The sequence below is a fragment of the Eleginops maclovinus genome, chromosome 19, assembly GCF_036324505.1.
Source record: "Eleginops maclovinus isolate JMC-PN-2008 ecotype Puerto Natales chromosome 19, JC_Emac_rtc_rv5, whole genome shotgun sequence".
NCBI lineage: Eukaryota > Metazoa > Chordata > Actinopteri > Perciformes > Eleginopidae > Eleginops > Eleginops maclovinus.
The window spans coordinates 5,926,415-5,944,989 of NC_086367.1; the positions used below are offsets into that span (position 1 = coordinate 5,926,415).

The 18,575-nt window shown below is 42.0% G+C and overlaps 1 protein-coding gene across 1 annotated transcript in view; it reads left to right on the top strand.

Annotated features, from left to right (window-relative positions):
- Positions 1-18,575, top strand: part of kiaa1109 (KIAA1109 ortholog) — a 147,501-nt gene that overhangs the window by 75,786 nt on the left and 53,140 nt on the right. The window contains 5 exon segments of the mRNA XM_063908622.1: positions 8,238-8,331; positions 10,776-10,828; positions 12,061-12,265; positions 14,775-15,010; positions 15,910-16,154. Coding sequence (XP_063764692.1) covers positions 8,238-8,331; positions 10,776-10,828; positions 12,061-12,265; positions 14,775-15,010; positions 15,910-16,154 — 833 coding nt within the window.

An 18,575-nucleotide genomic window follows, 5' to 3' on the forward strand; every position in this document is an offset into this window, starting at 1 on the left:
ATGTTCTATCTTCATTTCGGTGGCGACTGTTTTGGCTTTCAGTCGGATCTGCACAGTTGAAACACCTCGCCCGTTTGCTCTCTGTGTGTTCACCCAGTCTTCAATCAAGTCTTCAAGTTTGGGCCATCTGCTTTTATTACCTCTGAAAGCTTTTTTCGTCTTTTTGGACTGAGCCAGTTCTTCACGCTGGCGTCTCCAACGTCTCACCATTGATTCGTTTATACCAAGGGTACGTGCAGCAGCTCTATTTCCCTCGTTGAGAGCCAAATCGACTGCCTTTAATTTAAAAGCTGCATCATATGCATTTCTTTTGTTTGCCATAATGAGGGTTTGTGAATGAAAGCTTCCTTTGCTCCTGTATTACTGGTCTTGCTCTTGCTAATCAAGTCTCTTTTTCGCGCTAATTCGTACGGCACTACTTTGCCTGGCGGACGGACATGTGACCAACATACCACTCTTTTCCCCCGTGACTGTGTGTCTGATCACATGCCCTTCTGCCAGGCAAAGTTGTGCCATACAACAGCGGAACAAACCAAAACAAAACCTCTTACGATATCACAAAAATCATTAAAAATCCATAGAAAAGCCGCACAGGACTATAAGCGTTGTCGTGCCTTTTTTAATTCCAAATGATAAAAGACAAATCTTCCTTTATAGATTCAAAGTGAACCTGGAGATTTGTTTTTCTCCACCTGCGTTCAGCTTTTCTAGACTCCCTCTTTTCTGTTCTCACGCTCATGGCCTTTCTCCATGCAGATATTTTCTTGCCACTTACCTCCTTTACCCTAATGGGAGCAATGGCATCTATGATATTTTTAACTTTTGAATTAAAAAGATCGACTAGCTCATTTACTGAGATGTTAGCGAGGGCTGGTGTGGGAACAACAATTCGGAACAAACATTTCCCTTGTGTTTTCAGAGAAGTGCCTTTTTGTGGTGATTTCTTTTTGAACATTTTTGTGAACAGAAATAGAGCTCTCAAAGAAAACACAGGAATGATCAGAGAGTGCAACATCAGTCACTGCAACCTCAGAGATGTTTAGACCCTTTGAGATGATTAAGTCTAGAGTGTGCCCCTTGTTGTGCGTCCGAACCATTACATGCTGAGTCAGTCCGTAGTTATCAAGAACACAGAACAGTTCTTTACCCCTTCTGTCCTCGGGCTAGTCAACTTGGATGTTAAAATCACCAACAATGACTAGACGGTCAAAGTCAATACACATTATAGAGAGCAGTTCAGCAAAGTCATCAAAAAGGCTTGCACAGTATTTGGGGGCTCTATAGATGTTTAGGAACATAGCTCGAGAGGAGCATTTCAGCTGAAGGGCCACACATTCAAAAGATGAGAAAGTTCCATAAGAGGTCTGCTTGCATTGAAGGGAATCATTAAACAAAATAGCAACTCCACCCCCTTTCTTATGCATTCTAGCCTGACTCATAAAACTAAAGTTGGGAGAGGCTGATTCGATAAGAACAGCTGTGCTGTTATTTTGGTCTATCCAAGTTTCAGTTAAAAACATAAAATCCAGATTGTGCTTGGTGATAACATCATTGATTAAAAATGTATTTCCTGCTAACGACCTGACATTTAATAAAGCTAGTTTAAGCGTGTTGAATACCCTATCAGTCACTATCAGTACACTATCAGTCTGATTTTGTGTGACAAGCTGTGACTGACGTGGAATCGCAGCTAAATTTGATAAATTCACACTAACAGTTGAGCGCTTTCTGTTTCTAAGCTGACTCACTGTTCGTAATTTATAACCTATCACACAGATATCATTCAAGCTATTGGCAGGCAGGGTCCCGGCATGTTCTGGAAAGAGTTGAGAGTCCCATACGCCCTTGAGCCTGGACCCAGCACATATCAGTAGAGCTTGTTGCCTTTTCTACACACACATCCTTATCAGGCTCTGGAGACAGCTGATTCTGTCTTGAAGGGGGAGGAGGTGGTGCACATTTTGTTTTGGATGATTGTGGTAGGCATGGTGATGAATACGGGGGAGCTGGTGCACGTGTCTGCTTCGGTGATTGTAATTGATGGACGGGGGTCTGCTTGCCAATCTCGTGAACCATATTCAGGCAGGGTTGTAGGCGGTAACTGAGCTGCTGGTTGGAGGAGTCTGGGCCATCCAGGAAGCTGGATGGCGGTTTGGGTGTTGAAGGGAGAGTATCCTCAAAGGCGTTGATAAGGGGGATGGGTGGCAGTCGAGACCCCTCCTTTTGTCTCATAGGTCTCCTATAATCACGACTCCTCAGGCAGGTGCCGTGATAGGTCTTCAAGGCTTTCTATGAACTGTGTTGTGTCTTTCTCCTGTTTTGATTCCTCTTGTTGCTTGTCCTTGGCATAGGGAGCAGATTGATGACGCAGGCAGTTGAATATGTTGGAAATAAACAATTTTACTCCTGACTTGTTCAGAAAAAGTCTGTCTGCCTTAAAAAGATGTCTGCGGTCCCAGAAAAAGTTAAAATTGTCAATAAAATGGACAGAATGTTCAGTACATGCAGTTGAGAGCCACCTGTTCAATACAAACAATACAGGATCTTGTTAGCCAAGTTAGAGACCATATCCTTGGGAAAACAGAGTAATTTCGCGTTGTTCTGCCTCCTAAATTGGGACCATATTTTAAGAGTGGAGATGAAAACCGGGTTAGATGTCAACTGTAAAACCTTCACAGGAAGATTTGATGAAATCAGAGCACGGATGGATGACGATATACAGTGGTATGCAAAAGTTTGGGCACCCCTCTGAGATTTCATGACAATTTGCTTTTCCTTTATAATAGAAGATCACAGCAACAACATTTGTTTTCCTACAAAGATGTAGACGTTTTAGTGTTTTCCAGACCAAAATTCTTAGGGTAGCATTACATAGTTTTATTATAATAAAATAAAATGCAAAAAATGGGATGTGCAAAAGTTTGGGCACCCTTATAAATAGCATTCATTTCAACACCTGTACGGATTTATAGCTGACAGGTTGCTGCACAAAATTGCTTTGATTAGCTCATTAGACCTTCAATTACAAAGACAGGTGGAACCAATCATGAAAAAGGCTATTTAACATAGGTAATAGCTGGCTGTGCCTGGCCTAGGTTCTTTCTTAGGGAGTGGCAAGATGGGGACCTCAAAACAACTCTCCACTGACCTGAAAGCTAAGATAATCCAACATTATAAATTAGGAGAAGGGTACAAAAAATTATCTGACAGGTTTAAACTGTCTGTCTCCACAGTCAGAAACGTAGTTGTGAAATGGAAGGCCACAGGAACAGTCCGTGTGAAGGAAAGATGTGGTAGGCCGACAAAAATAGGGGAAAGGCACAGGCGAAGGATGGTGAAAATGGTCACAGAGAAGCCACAGACCACCTCCAGAGAACTACAACAACATCTGGCTGCTGATGGTGTAGTTGTTCACCGTTCCACAATCCAGCGTACTTTGCACCAGGAAGAGCTCATTGGAAGGGTGATGTGCAAAAAGCCTTTCCTGAGTGTTAATCACAAGAAGAGTCGCATGAGGTATGCAAAAGCACATCTGGACAAGCCAGAAGCATTTTGGAACAAAATACTGTGGTCAGATGAGACCAAGATGCATGCATGGCGAAAAAAAACACACTGCATTCAATGAAAAGAACTTGTTGCCCACTGTAAAATTTGGTGGAGGATCTATCATGTTATGGGGCTGTGTGGCTAGCACAGGTACTGGAAAACTTGTTAAAGTTGAGGGCCACATGAATTCCTTACAGTACCAGGAGATTCTTGACAAGAATGTTCTAGAGTCAGTCACAAAGTTGAAGCTACGCCGGGGTTGGATTTTTCAGCAGGACAATGATCCTAAGCACCGATCAAAATCCACCAAGGAATTCATGCAGAAGCACAGGTACAATGTTCTGGAATGGCCATCCCAGTCCCCAGACCTTAACATCATTGAAAATGTATGGATTTATTTGAAGAAGGCTGTCCATGCACGGAGGCCAAGAAACCTGACTGAACTGGAGACGTTTTGTGTGGAAGAATGGGCCAAAATACCACCTGCCAGGCTTAAGGGACTTGTCTGTGGCTACAGGAGGCGTCTACAGGCCGTTATTGCAGCAAAAGGAGGCAATACTAAATATTAATGGAATTATTTCTTAGGGGTGCCCAAATTTATGCACATGCCTATTTTTGTTTGAATGCACATAAACATGTTTCTGTTTGACCAATAAAAGTTATTTCACTACTGAGATGTTTCTGTTACCATAAGGTATAACATATGTTAAAATGAAGTTGCTGCTTCAAAAGCTCAGCAAGTGACAAACTGATGCAGTGGTTTTCCTAAGGGGTGCCCAAACTTTTGCATACCACTGTACATGACATGCCTTCCAGTTCACACCAGTCTGTATCTGGAGATTGAATCCAGTATGATATCTTGTGTATGTTTGCTGCCCAGTAATAGCCTCTAAAGTTCGGCAGAGCCAACCCGCCTTCTGCTCTTGGTTGTTGGAGGAACTCCTTCCCAATTCTAGGGCACCGCCCACTCCATATAGATCCAGATATCATTTTATCAAGCTGACAGAAAAAAGATTTTGGTAAGAAGATAGGAATACATTGAAACCGAAATAAAAATATTGAAAGAACGTTCATTTTAACACAGTTCACTCTGCCTGCGAACGTCAGATGTAGAATGTCCCATCTTTGTAAATCTAGTTTAAGCTTAGAGATGAGTGGGGCAAAATTCCCATCAAAGAGGTTTTTAAATGTAGGAGTTATGTTAATACCCAAATATTTAAATCCCAACCTTGAGATATGAAATGGCAGAGCATGGTCTGGGATTTGCATAGCTGATTTATTCACAGGTAAACATTCACTTTTTGTTAAGTTAAGTTTGTAGCCTGAGATCTGACCAAACGTATGCAACACTGAAATAATTCCATTGACACATTGCAGTGGATATGATATATAAATCAACATATCATCTGCATATAAGGATAACTTCATTTCCGTTCCCCTCCTACGTATACCAGGTATAGAGGGTGTTGATTTAAGTACCAGGGATAGTGGTTCTACTGCTAGTGTGTATAATAAAGGGCTCAATGGGCAACCTTGTCTGGTACCTCTAGATAGAGAAACATTTTGGGAACGCAGATGATTTGTAACTACCGAGGCCCGAAGGGAAGAATAAAGAAGTTGGATCCACTTAGTAAACGATTTACCAAAACCAAATTTCTTTAAAACAAAATAAAGAAAATCCCATTCCACGCGGTCGAAAGCCTTCTCCGCATCCAATGAAAGCAAAACTTCTGGGGAATCATTAGCTGAGGGACTATACACCACATTCATAAGCCTTCTTATGTTGGAAAACAAATTTTAATAAAACCTGTTTAGTCAGTTGATATTATATGTGGCAAGGGTGATTCCAAACGTGTAGCCAATAATTTCTGCATGGCAGAAATGGCAGTTCTAACTTCTCCCAGTTCCATCGGTTGATCTAAACACTCCCTCTCATCAGAGGATAGGGTGGGGGATTCAAAAGTTTCAAAAAAGTTCTGAAACAGTGATGTGTCCTTCAGTGACTCTGATTTATACAAATCAAAATAGAAGTCTTTAGACGTATCATTTATTTTTAGGGGGTCCGTTGTGACTTCCCCTGTTGCATCTTCAACTTGTGATATCATTTGCGATGCTGACTTAGATTTGAGTTGATGTGCTAAAAGACGCCCTGACTTCTCCCCGTGTTCATAATATGACCCACGCGATCTCATAAGAAGTCGTTCTGCATCAGAGGTAGAGATTAAGTTAAACTGAGTTTGTAACGATATTCTTTCCTTCTTTAAGCGCAGCGATGGGCTTGGAGAGGTGGAATACTCACTATCCAGTTCACATATAGCATCAATTAACTGCTGTTTTTGTCTCTTCCTTTCCCTATCACGATGAGAAGAGTAAGCTATTGTTTCTCCCCTAAGATAGGCTTTAAGTGTCTCCCATAGTACTGACGGGGATACCAAATCCATTTTATTAGTCTCCAAAAAGGTGTCGATGGCTTTAGAAGTTGAAGTGCAGAATGTGTTATCTGACAGTAATGTGGTGTTAAACCGCACTGACGACGACTACTGTAGTTATGGTGAAAATGGAGATCCAGTAATATGGGGCATGGTCCGATTCCACGATCGCAGAATATTCAACCCTCTCCACAGAGTTCAACAGTTTTTTATCAATACAAAAATAATCAATCCTTGAATATGTGTGGTGCACGTTAGAATAAAAAGAAAAGTTTTACTATGGGGATTCAAATAGCGCCATGGATCGACACAAGCTGCGTGGCTGAAAAAATCAGAAAACTTAGAGGCCATTTTAGAGAGAGTCTGAACTTTAGGTCTGGACCTATCCACGTTTGGATTCATGATGCAATTAAAATCTCCCCCCAAGATCAACAGGTGAGTGTTAAGGTCAGGTAGCTGACAGACAACCCTCTGCAAAATCCAGCATCATCCCAATTAGGAGCATACACCAATAATACAGGTATATGAAAAAGTTACCCAGACACTACAACATAACGGCCTTGTGGGTCAAAAACAGAGTTAGATAAAGTGAATTGAATTTTTTTATGTAAAATTAGTGCTGTACCTCTTGCTCTGGTATTAAAGCTAGAATGAAATATTTACCCCACCCAATGCTTCTTTAAGCGCAGCTGATCTGAGTTGCGTAAGTGCGTTTCTTGGAGAAAAGCAATATCGGTTTTCATATTTTTAATATGAGAGAATATTTTACCTCTTTTAACAGGGCCATTAAGACCCCTAACATTCCGCGATGTGAACCTGACAGCTGACCCGCCAGCCTTCGTTCTATCAGCCATAGCCACACAGTACAGGTGTGCATAGATTAGTGATGACAACTCCCTTTACATACAAAACTCGTGTCAAGCCTCTCACTAACACCAATAATGTCGGTAGTACCCATCGAAATCCATAACGTTGACAATAATAACGAGGAAAAAAAAGAGTCCAGTTTACCCTGTTATCCCCAATAAACCCCACCCCTCCTCTCTCTGCTAAACTAGCAGCAAGCAGGATTCGTCCCTTTTCTAAACGCTCCCAAAGACTCACCTTTGCTTTCAATAACCCTGCTATCTAGAGCCCCTGAATTATGACTAAACAAACGAGGAAAAACTCCCGATACATCCAGAGCACATACGTTCATGAACAAAACTGAATAAACAAGTAAACAAATAAAAGGCCCACACGGAAACATGCCTCAACAGACCACAACCTCAACGTAGAGCCTAGCTCCGACAGTCCCTATGCCAGTTCGTCTACTATGTAGCTACTATAGCTTACTTTACCCGGCGTTATTAGCTGCTAGCCCTCCTGTTCGGAAGAAGCGAGGTTGTTGATGTTACCCTCAACTCGTGGAGAACAGAAGGTCTCAGCCATCAAAGTTTCCCCTCCATAGAACACTCGTAGACGCAGAGGATAGAGAAGCCTACATTGAATTCCCTTCCAATAGAGAGCCGCCTTGACGTTCTTGAAGGCTGCACGCTTCTTGGAGAGATCGGCGCTGAGATCGGGGTAAAACCTTAATGTATTCCCTTGTAAACCATGTCATTCTGCCTTGCCCAACGTAGAGCTCGCTCTCGGTCCTGATATCTGTGGAAGGCGACGATGACAGGTCTGGGTGGCTGAGCTGTTTTAGGTTTCAGCGCCAGAGCCCTATGCGCACGGTCCAGCTCAGGTGGCGTGAATAGGTTCCCCATGGCTTCCTTCAAAAGTGTGGAAACCGATGTAACCATGTCTGAGTCCCCTGTGTTTTCACAGAGGTGACTCTCTTTCCCAGTGTGTCCACCATTTAGTGAAAGTTCACTATAGATGCTTGAATAGGTGCCAGAGATGTTTTAATCAGTCCTGCCATGTCCTCTTTGAGATGTTCGCGTTGTTAGTGGCATTAGCAGCCGCCATGTTAGCTACTTTGCTACCTAGCGTCGCGCCGGTCTTCTTCGACTCAAGTTCTTTCTTTGGCATGTTCCAGCAACACACAACGAAAATATAGTTAAGTAATTAAAGTAGAAAACTCTTGAGACTGTTGTTTTGATTCAAATTCCAAGTATATTAAGGAGTTTTAAGGTAATTATGACCAAGTTGTCAGGGGACTTCTGATCGCACCTCCTTTTCCTACATATCCCAAACCGGAAGCCCACAGATAGCAATTCTTGGTCCAATGTACTTCTGTTTGATGTAATCTTTCTTTTTATGTCCGTGTGTCCACAGATATCCTGCACCAGAAGATGACCGAGACGTGTGCTTCGGCTCACATAGGGGGGGTAAACATTGTTCTCCTGGAGGGCATAACCCCCGACATCCAGTACGTACAATTTCTCTTTAATGTCTTTTGTTAAACTGGTGCAGTGGTGACGTATTATTGTAGGCCGAACCAGAAGTTATCTTTGTGTAACGATTATGATACTTACAGATTTTGTTCAGCAGGATAGTCTTCACATAATGACACCTCCTTTATGATTTTTGAAACATAAATGGAAGTAGAAAGCTAACACTAGGCTATAAACAGACTACATGACGATTATTTGCCTTGACGTCACTACCCCTAAGCTAAAGGCGGCTAATGTTTAGCATTATGATGTTTAGTATTCTCATTAAGCCACTAGTTAGCCAATGGCGTTTCAAGACATGTAGAAGCTTCAGACATTCATAAGCGGGTTATTTACTGACGTATTCACGTTGCACAAAAAACGGGAGAATCTCTTCAGCTTGTGTAAACCAGAGACCTTTTTTCAGGCATATTACCGGGGTGGGGGAGATACTCGATACAGCATAGTATCGCGATACTTTGCGTGCCGATATTGTATCGATACACAGACGCCAAGTATCGATATTTTATTATATAAACTATTCATATCGCAAATCCAAATTAAAGTTTTTGTTAACAATTGCTTTTTCAATCCACTAGATGGTGCTGAGATTTTTGTTGTGCGGTCATGGCCATGGGTAAAGTCAGTGAGATTGGCAGGAAGTTAGTCAAAACAAAGATGGAGTCAGCAGAGAAAGGAATCAGAAATGCGCCATATCGCAATATATCGTATCGCAATACTTAGTATATCATAGAATCGCAAAACTACCGTATCGTGGCTTAAGTATCGTGATAGTATCGCATGGTGGGGACCCTGGTGATTCCCACCCCTACATATAACCAAATACACTTTCAAAAACATGTCAACTTCCAAACAAAGGAACCAAAAGGGCTAAAATAGTAACTAATTTCCAAGTTTTTCCACTCATTCCTGCACCACTCTTTTAGAATGTCAAGCGTTTGTTTCATCTTGGAAGAAATGCTTTGAGAAGAGACTTTACCGATCATCTTTAACAGTGTATTCATCCACAAACTTGCTTCCTGAAATTCAAATCAGTTTAGAATTTTGTTTTATTTTAAACTTTATTTCATTAAGACTCATTCAATGTTAAAAAAAACATCAACTATATAATTTACCTGCGTGGTGAAGGATTTCCAACTTCTCAGCTTATACGTATTAACGAAACCTTTTTTGCCTTATCCAAGATACTCAAGAAAAGCTATCTAAATGGTGAGTGTAGTCAAAGAAGAATATCTCTATTTATATAATATCACAGCAACAGAACTCGCTCATAGATGCTTTATTGTCGACTTCCTTTGTAAGTGTAATCTAAAAAGCGGATGCATTATTTTCCATTAGCGTTGCCGCTCAGCGTGAGCCAATTACAGACTCCTTCGCAGCTGGGAAATGTTAACAGTAGTTTTTGTTTTCACTGCAAGCAATTTCCTCAAAACATAAGCACCCTAATCAAGTTATAAGCCTTGTAGTCATGCACAGACACAGACTGATGCATCTCCATGCTGCTATGATTCACTTTCTACTGCTGCTTCAATAAGGAGCTTTCTCTCATCTTCTATTTAACAGACTCTCCCACTGTGAATATAAACTGAGACCTGATACTATTTTCATACAGTGTGCCCTCAACTGCACTCTTTACATTTTTAACTTGGTGCTTTGTGGTGGTGACTGATATGTTAAATTGTCCCACAAGCAGATGTAAATAAGAATGAATGACGAAGACATAGTAAGGCAATATTCAACAGCAGGCTCCAATAAAGTCTGTCGGGTCGCAGTTAAAGCATTATATCTGCAACGTTGGCAGACATATTTTTCCAAATCCAGACACAGTTTTCCGGCAATAAAATGTAACTGGTTATCCTTCATGGCTCAGTTTATTGTAGTTATAATTGAAGTGCTTTATTAATCATGACCCTTTTTAAAAAAATGATAACTAAAAAAGTCATAATCATCAGATAAATTCATGATTTTGATTAAAAAAAGATAATATCAGGAGTTAAAAAGTAATTTAGCGATAAAAGTTGAATTTGTTAGATAAAAAGTCTGATTTATAATATAACAATTCGAATTGAGACTACTTCATAATTGTAAGATAAAAATTCATATTTATGACGGAATAACTTGAAAATATGAGATGAGAAGTCATATTTAAGCGTGTTAATGAGATGCATAGTTAAAATTGAGATAAAAAGTCAATCATGAGATACAAATGTTGAGATAGAAAGTTATAATTACAAGATGGAGTCATAATGATGACATAAGAAGTTATGAGATGGAGCTGACCACATTTTCCTTTGTAATGGCTCCTTAATGCTTGTATTTTCCAGCTTCTGGTGTCTCTGAACTGTTTCACTCTTTCTTCTGCTCTTCTTTTCTTGTTTGTTTTACATTCCTTGGCTTTCTCTTCAAACTACTTGCGTAGACTGGAGGATTTCCCAACATCTCCCACCAGCACAGCTAAACAAGAGTTTCTGTATGTTATTGCTACCACTCAGGGCTCACATCCATTAGTGAATGGAAATACAGCTGCCCTGATTTTACATCCTACATTTGCATCCGTGTGTATTTTCAGTGAACATTTTCTCACGACTCCCCTTGGTAACTCTACGGAACTAAATTAGGGCCACATGACAAGAATGTATTGAGTTCCGATCAAAGCGATTTCTTTTTTGGGGTTCTGAGGTTAGAGTCAGAATGCTCAAAATTATGAGTTAGAATTCTATCTTGAATTGTAACTTTCTACTCAGAATTCAGAATTTATTAAACAATTCTGGCTTTTTCTCATCTCAGAATTTAGAGTTCTGATTGGAATCTCTGAATTCTTACGTTATTCTAACAAAGTCAACTTTTTTTCCAGAGTTCTGACTTTAATCTGGGAATTTACTTTTTTCTTTAGAATTTCAACTTTTGTCTCAGAATTCTTAAATTCTTATAAGAATTTCAACCTTTTTTTCAGAGTTCTGTCTTTAATCTTCTAATTTACTTTTTTCCTGAGAGTTCTAACTTTGACTTTAATCTCAGACTTTACTTTTTTCTTTAGAATTCATTTTTTTTCAGTATTCTGATTTGAATCACAGAATTCTTATTTTATTCCAAGAAAAAAAAAATCTTACTTTTATATCCAACGTAAAATAATACAGCACCTTTGGTCCCAACTCAATACTTGTTTTACATGTAGTCTTTAATCTCTTCCGTGTGTGTGTGTGTGTGTGTGGGTGTGCGCGCGGCAACGTTCAAACTAATACCAAAAGAAAAATAAACAAATTATACTATAATCATAAGTGTATGTGTTCTAAGCTTTTTTAATTTAAATTTACAAAAACATGTAAAAAATGTTCGGGTTATTGAAGTAGGAAAACATAGTGAAATATGGGTTATATTTCTAGTCGGTCAAAATACTGAAATATCAAGCAGTCTGATATTTCTGAATGTCATAGTAGTGTTATTTGTATATTTCAGTATTGCGTTGCGTTTTGGCCACGACCAAAGTGTACTATTCATTACCGTCATTCGTAGTGGAACATGTGTCACCATCATGATTGCTCATGCCCAGAAAAGTGAATGCTGTCCTGAATCTGCATGGTGTTTCACTGTTTGATGTCTTCTCAATTATTCCACTGAGTCCATTCACACGTCAACTTCACCTGCACAAAAAAGATCATTTCACTTCATTGAAATTTATTCCAGTTAATTTTGTCTTTCAGAACTGTCGGTCAAATGCAACATCGCCAAGTCCCAGGCCCTGTACAGCGCCCAGCGAGGACTGAAGACCAACAACGCAGCCGTCGTCAAAGTGGGAGCCATCATCATCAACATCCCCCAGCACCCAGCCACGCTGCACAGCATGATGGTTCGCAGCTCCCACCAGCTCTCCAAACAGATCTCTGACCTCATCCGCCAGCCCTCCAATGCGTACGTCCTCGCTTTATATCCGTCTCTATGGTCTCATTTATAGCTATTAAGCCTTAGGCCTCCTTAGGTACGGTAGGTAGGTTAATGGCTCACCCTAACCCTAACGCTGTGAACAAGACATGTTTAGGCAAGGATGTGAGGTTTCCTTTTGTTTTGTTTTATTATATCTTGAAAGTCCAACGTCTATGAAATAGTCTATAATATACTGGGTAACCATAATAAAAACTCTCAGACATTTAGTGATAAAAATGTCTCCAGTAAGACGCATAAAAACCACCAAACTTGCTCCAACAGCCACAACAGCATAAAATCATGCATTTTATTATACCCAAGCTTTCAATCTAGAACTCTGGTTCAAAATTGGAGTTTTTAATGCTTCCACCAGATTGGGGGGCAGATAAAGTGATATATTTTTGTTGTGCAACCCAGACGTTATTGGATTTCGGGATATTGCAGAAACTAAGATCTGTGGCAAATGCACATTTATGATACTCCATCAGGATAATTCTTACATATCCATCCACAAATTAGGCTCACCTTTTGGGATTTTTGTAGCGTTAAGGCACGCGCCACAAGTAAAAAGCTTACGTTAGGTTATAAACAAACTACATAAAGGTTGCATAACTACCCATCACCACCGCTAAGCTTAAGGCAGCTAATGTTTGACATTAGGGTTTGTAGGAGTCTCATTTAGTCACTTGTAAGCAAACACAATTTTTATGACAAATAAATGCTTCAGACATTGTGTGGGGGGTATTTAACTGGCGTTTTGGTTATGTCCTACATTAAAACGTTAATATCTATGTTAACCACACACCTTTTTTCAGGCATATACAAATATAATCATATCAAACGGACGGCTCCGAGACAAGCAAACCTGCATTATTGGCATGCATCAAGCAGAGAAAACATCAAAAAAAAAACAATCGGGTTAAGAACTGTCCAACACATTATTAAAAACTGGAAGGACAGTGAGGAAACATCATCTTCCAGGAAGGAGTGTGGTCGGAAAAAAATCTTTAATGATCGTGATCGGCGATCACTTAAAGGTTTGGTGAAATCAAATGGTAGAAAAACAACACTAGAACTCACTAAACAGCTGTGTAGCCGTAAGAAAACCACTTGTCAGTGAAGCTAATCGGAAAAAACGGCTTCAATTTGCTAGGCAGCGTAAAGACTGGATTCTGGAGCAATGGAAGAAGGTCATATGGTCTGATGAGTCCAGATTTACCCTGTTCCAGAGTGATGGGCGCATCAGGGTAAGAAGAGAGGCTGCTCAAGTGATGCACCCATCTTGCCTAGTGCCTACGTACAAGCCTGTGGGGGCAGTGCTATGATCTGGGGTTGCTGCAGTTGGTCTGGTCTAGGTTCAGCAACGTTATGTGCCCAAAGAATGAGGTCAGCTGACTACCTGAATATACTGAAGGACCAGGTTATTCCATCAATGCATTTTCTCTTCCCTGATGGCACGGCCATGTTCCAAGATGACAATGCCAGGGTCCATCGGGCTCAAATTGTGAAAGAGTGGTTCAGGGAGCATGAGACATCATTTTCACATATGGATTGTTCACCACAGAGTCCAGACCTGAACCCGATTGAGAATCTTTGGGATGTGCTGGAGAACACTTTGCGCAGTGGTCCAAATCTCCCGTCATCAATACAAGATCTTGGTGAAAAATGAATGCAAGACAAAAATAAAGGTTGTGACTTTGCAGAAGCTTGTGGAAACGATGCCACAGCGAATGTGTGCCGTAATCAAAGCTAAAGGCGATCCAACGAATATTAGAGTGTGACCTTTTTTTTTTGCCAGGCAGTGTATATTGGATACAATTAATCCAAACTTATGTTGTTGATTGTGAAAAAATCCCTTTTATGTTTATTATACAGATATAACAAGTGTTTCTGTTCTAGACAAAGTGTAAAATCATATCATTTTATAATGGCAGATGTTATGTGAGCGACTTTTAAAGGCAGTTGCAAAAGGGTTCAAAGTAATTAAAAGCGACTTACCTGTTACTATATTTAAATCCCTGCATGAATCCGTCATGCGACACACTACTGCCGTTAGTGTACAACGTACACTTAATAAAACCCTCATAAGAAGTCTTCATCTCCATAAATGACAGGTTCCTGCAGCACATCCACAGTGTTGCCAGTTAACTGCTTTCAAAGCCTGCGTGTGGTCTGTTTCCATGGTAATAGTCTGAATTATGTTAATATATTTATAGAGTTGTAGGTGTGCTTAGGATATTAAACAACGTTTGCTATAATTTGATGTTCACAGGAAAATGAGCCAGTGTCTGCAAAAGCTCTCAATGATAATAGACACACACACACACACACACACACACACACACACACACACACACACACACACACACACAACCGCACAAATAACTAAACAGTAAATCCTTTCCACCAAAAAACACAGCACCCGTGCTTGATAGAGCACCACTTACCTAAAGTCAACACTTTTTAGATAATGTGTTGTTTTTCCCTCCCCTCACAGTCAACCTCCTAATAGGGAAGACACCCCCACCCCGCAACCCTCTGAAAAAGCATCCAGCATCAACCAGACCCCCGTGGAAGCCAACGAGTTCCCGCAGCTCCCCGAAGGCCTGGAGAAAAAGCCCATTGTGCTCAAGTTCAGCGCCATGATGGACGGTATCACAATCGGGGCGGCCCTGCTGCCCTCGCTGAAGGCCGAGTACAAGATGGGCCGCATGAAGAGCCACGGCATGACAGGTGAGATTGTGAGAGGATCACTTGCATAGTTCTTAAAAATGGACAATGAGGCATGCCCAGAATGAGTCATAGGGTATTGATACCACTGTGGATTCTGGGGTATCCCTCCATAGTGTCTATGGAGTGCCGCAGGGAACACGTCTTTTTGTAAGTTAGCATAGTAAGGTGTTCCCTCGATGAAAAGCAGTGGGATTTGGCTGGTTACTTTCTACATATTAACACCACTTAAGTTTACTAAGAGTAAATGTTGACTTTGACAAGATGGGGACTAGGAAGTGCTAAAATGCTAACTCATTTTTTGGGTTTAGGACTTACATCTGCACCACTTTATAGCAACAGCATTAGCCGTCAATATTTATCAGCTTTTATCAGTCATCTTTCAGCTGTTTTGCATTTGAAATTAATAAATTACGAGCAAAATGGAAATGTCCTTCCAAAGAGACGCTCTTCAGAGACAGAGGAGGGTCACTTTACCAAATTAAAGTTTATTCATGGCATCTGTACTTTCGAATCAAGAAAAGAATAGTCAAATGTACTGATATGTGCACCTGGTGTTCGGAATAGGTGTCTACACCTGTCTGCAATTAAGAAAATTAAATATTTAGAGGACGATGTCAAGTTTACAAACCTTCAGCTCTAGAGCTCTAATAAAAAAAACTAAACAAACTTCTAGACAGAAGTGAGATAGCTAGCGTTATGCTAGCTGAATGCTACCAAAAAAGGTTGTTTGTTGTGGGATTGGATCCAGTGCTTACGAACCATGTGAAAAAAGTTAAAATTGAGAAAGTTACGCTACAAGTCAAGACTTTACGTAGACTGGCACTCTCCAAAGATGGCCGCCTTGCTCTTGATGACGTCACATTCCAGTTCCCTATACTAATTATGCTTTCTTCGATTAGGGGCACAAACTAGCTTCACCTTTGAGCTGCCAAACCACAAGCTTTGCTTCCAGTCCAAAGTGTCCCCGGTGGACATGTCCACCATGCCTCCCTCCGCAAGCCTCACCCTGCCTCCGGTCACCATGTCCGGGGAGTACATCATGGAGGACCACGAGAGCCACTCGGACCAGGGCTGGGCAACAGACGAATTCCCAGCGAAGCAAGGGAACTACCTGCAGGGCAACTACCTGCGCTGTGTAGCCGAGGTAAGAAGGGGTGATGGGGCTTCACAGAATGCCATGAGAATTATTAGAAGCTAACTCAGCCCCTTTTCTGCTAGGCAACAAACCTCTAAAATCTGACATTGTCTTTAGTGCTAAAGGTTCCATCAGCTTTTGTTCCTGGGACAAATAACAGCAGCACAAGCAGCAGTCATTACTGTTATTACACATGAATGAATTACTTAATGCACATTTTAACTTTAACTTAAGTTTAGATTTATATATTTTTTAAATGTAATGTTTATTTTTTTTTTTTTTACTGCGCATTCTTATTATAACTTATTTTGTTCACATACATATTGTTCTTTTATTTAAATGTATCTGATATATTACACATTATGTTTGTATATATTTGTAAAATTATTGATCCTTTTTTATTTTAAATGATCATTTATTGGACCCCTGATCCGTATATTTATTATTATATCATATTTAATGTTGTTTTATGTTTTATTAGATTTTTTATTTTGCTTATTTAACTGCTGTCACTCCGTTAGGCCTTAATTAAATCATTAAACCTGGTTAGACACTTTCCGAGAACCAACACCTTCGTGGTGGAGAGGTTTGTGTGCCACGATGAACCTGGGGGCTGTGTTGTCTGGAACCTTGTGTTCCTGGTAGGGTCTCCCATGGCAAATTGGTCTCAGGTAAGGGGCCAGTCTAAGATTGGTTCAAAAGACCTCATGAAAAACACACTTGGAAGCGAGGATACCCGGCCCGGAGGAAGCCAGGGGTCCCCTTCTGGAGCCAGGCCCAGAAGGAGGACTCGTCGGCGTGCATCTGGTGGCTGGGCACAGCCCAAAAAAGCAACGTGGGCAACACCTCCGCTTCCCCGTCCCGCGGGCCCACCACCTACGGGAAACAGCGATGGGGTCGGGTGCGCTGCCAGAAGGGTGGCATTGAAAGCAGAGGGTCTCGACGGACCAGACTCAGGCGACAGAAGCTAGCTTTGGGGACGTGGAACGTCACCTGTCTGGGGGGGAACGAGCCGGAGCTTGTGCGGGAGGTGGAGCGTTACCAGTTGGATCTGGTGGGGCTCACCTCTACGCACAGCGTCGGCACTGGAACCTTACTTCTTGATAGGGGTTGGACTCTATTCTTCTCCAGAGTTGCCCAAGGTGTGAGGCGCCGAGCGGGTGTGGGGATACTCACAAGCCCCCGGTTGAGTGGCGCTTTGTTGGAGTCTACCCCAGTGGACGAGAGGGTCGCCTCTCTACGCCTGCGGGTTATGGGGGGGAAAACTCGGACTGTTGTGTGTGCTTATGCACCAAACAGCAGTTCAGAGTATTCAGCCTTCTTGGAGACCCTGAAAGAAGTCCTGTATGGGGCTCCTGAAGGGGACTCCTTAGCCTTGCTGGGAGACTTCAACGTACACGTGGGCAATGATGGAGACACTTGGAGGGGCATGATTGGGAGGAACGGCCCCCCTGGTCTGAACCGGAGTGGTGGTTTGTTACTGGACTTCTGTGCTAGTCATGGATTGGCCATAACAAACACCATGTTCGAACATAAGGATGCTCATAAGTGTACGTGGTACCAGAGCACCCTAGGCAGAAGGTCCATGATCGATTTTGTTATCGTATCATCGGACCTGAAGCCGCATGTTTTGGACATTGGGGTCAACTGATCACCATCTGATGGTGAGTTGGGTCGAGTGGCAGGGGAAGACTCTGGACAGACCTGGTAAGCCCAAACGTGTAGTGCAGGTGAACTGGGAACGTCTGGAGGAGTCCCAAGTCCAGGAGGCCTTCAAATCACACCTCCGGCGGAACTTTTCAGGCATCCCTGTAGAGGCTGGGGACATTGAACCAGAGTGGGCGGTGGTCAAACCCACCATTGCCGAAGCTGCGGCGGGGAGCTGTGGTGTCAAGGTCTTATGTGCCTCAAGGGGCGGTAACCCTCGGACCTCCTGGTGGACACCGGTGGTCTGGGAAGCCGTCCGACTGATAAGGAGGCCTTACGGGATATGTTATCCCTGGGTACTCCTGACGCAGTTGCAAGGTATCGACAGGCCCGAAGGGCAGCAGCTGTAGCCGAGGCAAAGCAGTGGGTGTGGGAGAAGTTCGGAGAAGCCATGGAGAAGGAATTTTGGTCGGCACCAAAGTTGTTCCTGAAAACCGTCCGACACCTCAGGAGTGGGAAACAGGGAACCATCCAAGCTGTGTACAGTAAGAATGTGACGCTGTTGACCTCAACTGATAGTGTGTTAGGGCGGTGGAAGGAACACTTTGAGGAACTCCTGAATCCGACAACTCCGCCCTCTATGTTAGAGGCGGAGCTGGAGTATGAAGGGGGATCAATTCCAATCTCACGGGGGGAAGTCACTGAGGTAGTTAAACAGCTCCACAGTGGCAAAGCTCCGGGGGTGGATGAGTTCCTCCCAGAAATGCTGAAGGCTCTGGGTGT